The sequence below is a fragment of the Abrus precatorius genome, unplaced genomic scaffold (assembly GCF_003935025.1).
Source record: "Abrus precatorius isolate BTA unplaced genomic scaffold, Abrus_2018 Scaffold7, whole genome shotgun sequence".
Classification (NCBI taxonomy): Eukaryota; Viridiplantae; Streptophyta; class Magnoliopsida; order Fabales; family Fabaceae; genus Abrus; species Abrus precatorius.
The window spans coordinates 16,112,877-16,115,583 of NW_020874417.1; the positions used below are offsets into that span (position 1 = coordinate 16,112,877).

The following is a 2,707-nucleotide window of genomic DNA, read 5'->3' on the forward strand; positions in this document are numbered from 1 at the left end:
TTGGGGAGGAGAGAGTGGTGGTGACACGAACAGTGAGCGTGGGTGCACCACAGGCCACACACTCTCCTCCTTACTAGACCTCTGACCACTAGCTTTACCGAGCGACTCGTGATGGCTCACGTGGTATCCGTAAGGCAGGAGTAATCGTCGACCATCCATGGTGTGAATTTGTGATCACAGCGCCACAGTGAGCGTGGCTGGGTGTGGTGAGTACACACGAGTAAAATGTTTTGGTACTGTGAGTGCATCGGTCATGAATTGAAATGAAATGCTTAAGAATGTTGCTTGTGATTGATTATACTGTGTGACTGTGTAAGAAACTATGTGAAGGGTGACTGAGGTGAGTCTCTATGTTTGTTGTGTTGGATAGTGTAGAGTACTCACCCTTACATCTATTTTTCAGATGACCAAGACAATCAGCACCAAACTCAGTGAAGGAATGGATGAGACTGCTATAAGGCTCTGATTTTATTTTAAAATTTTAATGCATTTGAATTAGTCCTGTAGCAGTTTCCTTGATCAAACTTTGTAAACACTTATTATTCGAAATATTTTGTTTAACTGCGGGTTGGAAAAACCTATTTAAAAATGAAATTTTATTATTTCTATTTTGCAAAATTAATATTTTGAAATTAAATTTAAGGTGTTACAATTTTGGTATCAGAGCAGTTCATCCAAACTGGACTGGGGTATTGGGCTAAAGCCTCCAAGCTGAGTGTTGATGTGTTTTGATTGCTTGAAATTTAAATGTTGTATTAGTCTAATGAATTCAATGTGATTTGTTGCATTGTGGTTAACTTAGCTTAGAATGGCTGGTTGAGGTATAGGTAGAGGCGCAAGAGACACCAATGATCTAATGGAGCACATGGCTCAGATTCTGGACACCTTAGTGCACAACCAAAGCAGAGAGTCGGCTGAGTACCAAGGATTGTCTGCCTTCACTAGGCACGATCCTCTAAAATTTGAGGGATGTTTCAACTAGAATGAGCTCAAAGATGGTTGGCGGATGTGGAGAAGGTCTTCAATGCAATGGGATGCCATGAAGAGCACAAGGTGAGCTACGCCACCTACTTGCTGTGTAGAGAGGTGGAAGACTGGTGGAGGTTTCCTGGTCAAACATTGCCACAAGAAGATGGCTATATCCAGTGGGAGGCCTTTAAGGCATTTTTTCTAGGGAATTACTTTCCCAGGGATCTGAAGAAGTAGAAGGTTAGAGAGTTCCTTGAGCTGAAGCAAGGTAGCATGACAGTAGGAGAGTATGCAGCAAAGTTCCAAGAGCTGATGAAGTACTGGCCTCACTACCAACATAGGGATGGAGAGGAGAACTTGTGTGCTCAGTTTGAGCACGGGGTGAGGCCAAATATCTGAGCTGCAATCAGTGTGTTTCAACTGACAGACTTGCCCACTTTAGTGAGCAAGAGCAGAATTTTTGAAGCCAACTCAAGGGATAAGACCGTGGACACTAGGGGAGCCAGTCCAGTGAGGCGTGATAAAAGACCTCCTAAAATCTCAAAGAGGCCATACTCAGGCTCGAGTAATTCTCAGTTTAGAGGGAGTTACTCACAAGAGAAGAGCAGTGGGAGTGGCTCAAGATCAGGCTCTTTCAGAAAGCTGATCAAATGCTTCAGGTGTGGAGGGCCACACATAGTGAGAGACTGCGCACAGCCACGAATAACTTGTAGCAACTGTGGGAAGTCGGGGCACATTGCCAATATGTACAGGGCTGTCAAGAGGAGTGGCAGTATGAGTACAACTCAGAGCCCTGAATCTAGAGGAAGCATAGGGCCGAGTACAGTGCCGAAGCCAAGTATCCTTAGGAGAGTCTTTGCCATGAGTAGAGCAGAGGCTTCACAATCTGAGAAGTTGATCTGAGGTAAATGTATAATTAAAGGCAGATTGCGAGATGTGTTGTTTGACTCGTGTGCTACGCACTCTTTTGTTTTTGTAGACTATGTGAAGAGTCTGGGTTTGCATGTGACTGATTTACCACGTAATGTTGTGGTGACTACCCCTATGAGTAAGCCAGTTATGACGTCGTGGGTATGTTTAGGATGTTCAATAATAGTGCATAGTAGGGAGTTTGAAGTGGACTTCATCTGTTTGCCTCTTTCTTAACTGGATGTAATTTTAGGAATGGATTGGCTTGTTGCCAACCATGTGCTGCTGGATTGCAAAGATAAGACACTGATCTTTGGTGCGTCGATGTCGAAATTTCTGAGGTTGTTAAGTCGTGGTGCATGGGAGAATGCAAAGAATGCCAAGGCTTTTATGATTATATTCTCAATGAAGGCAAAAGGCATGGTGGAGTCGGAGTATATCCCGATGGCGAAGGATTTCTTAGAAGTCTTCCCTGAAGATATTTCTGAGTTACCACCTGAGGGGGAGATAGAGTTTGCTATTGACCTCATTCTGGGAGCAAGCCCGATTTCTATGGCACCCTATAGGATGTAACCGATGGAGTTGGCGAAGGTCAAGAAACAGGTAGAGGATTTGTTGCAAAAGTGGTTTGTGAGACCAAGTGTGTCACCATGGGGAGCACCAGTGCTCTTGGTGAAGAAGAAGGATGGAAGCATGAGGATATGTGTGGATTACCGGCAACTAAACAAGGTGATGATAAAGAACAAGTATCCACACCCAAGGATTGATGATTTGATGGACCAGTTGAGAGAAGCTACGATATTTTCTAAGATTGACCTAAGGTTGGGGT

The 2,707-nt window shown here is 44.0% G+C and overlaps 1 protein-coding gene across 1 annotated transcript; it reads left to right on the top strand.

The window, feature by feature from the left end:
* Positions 1–1,242: 1,242 nt before the first annotated feature.
* Positions 1,243–2,451, top strand: LOC113871546. Its single transcript, XM_027508638.1, has 4 exons — positions 1,243–1,330; positions 1,397–1,807; positions 1,949–2,017; positions 2,132–2,451. Exons 1-4 carry the CDS (start codon positions 1,243–1,245, stop codon positions 2,449–2,451), a joined length of 888 nt encoding a protein of 295 aa, XP_027364439.1.
* The last annotated feature ends 256 nt before the right edge of the window (positions 2,452–2,707 follow it).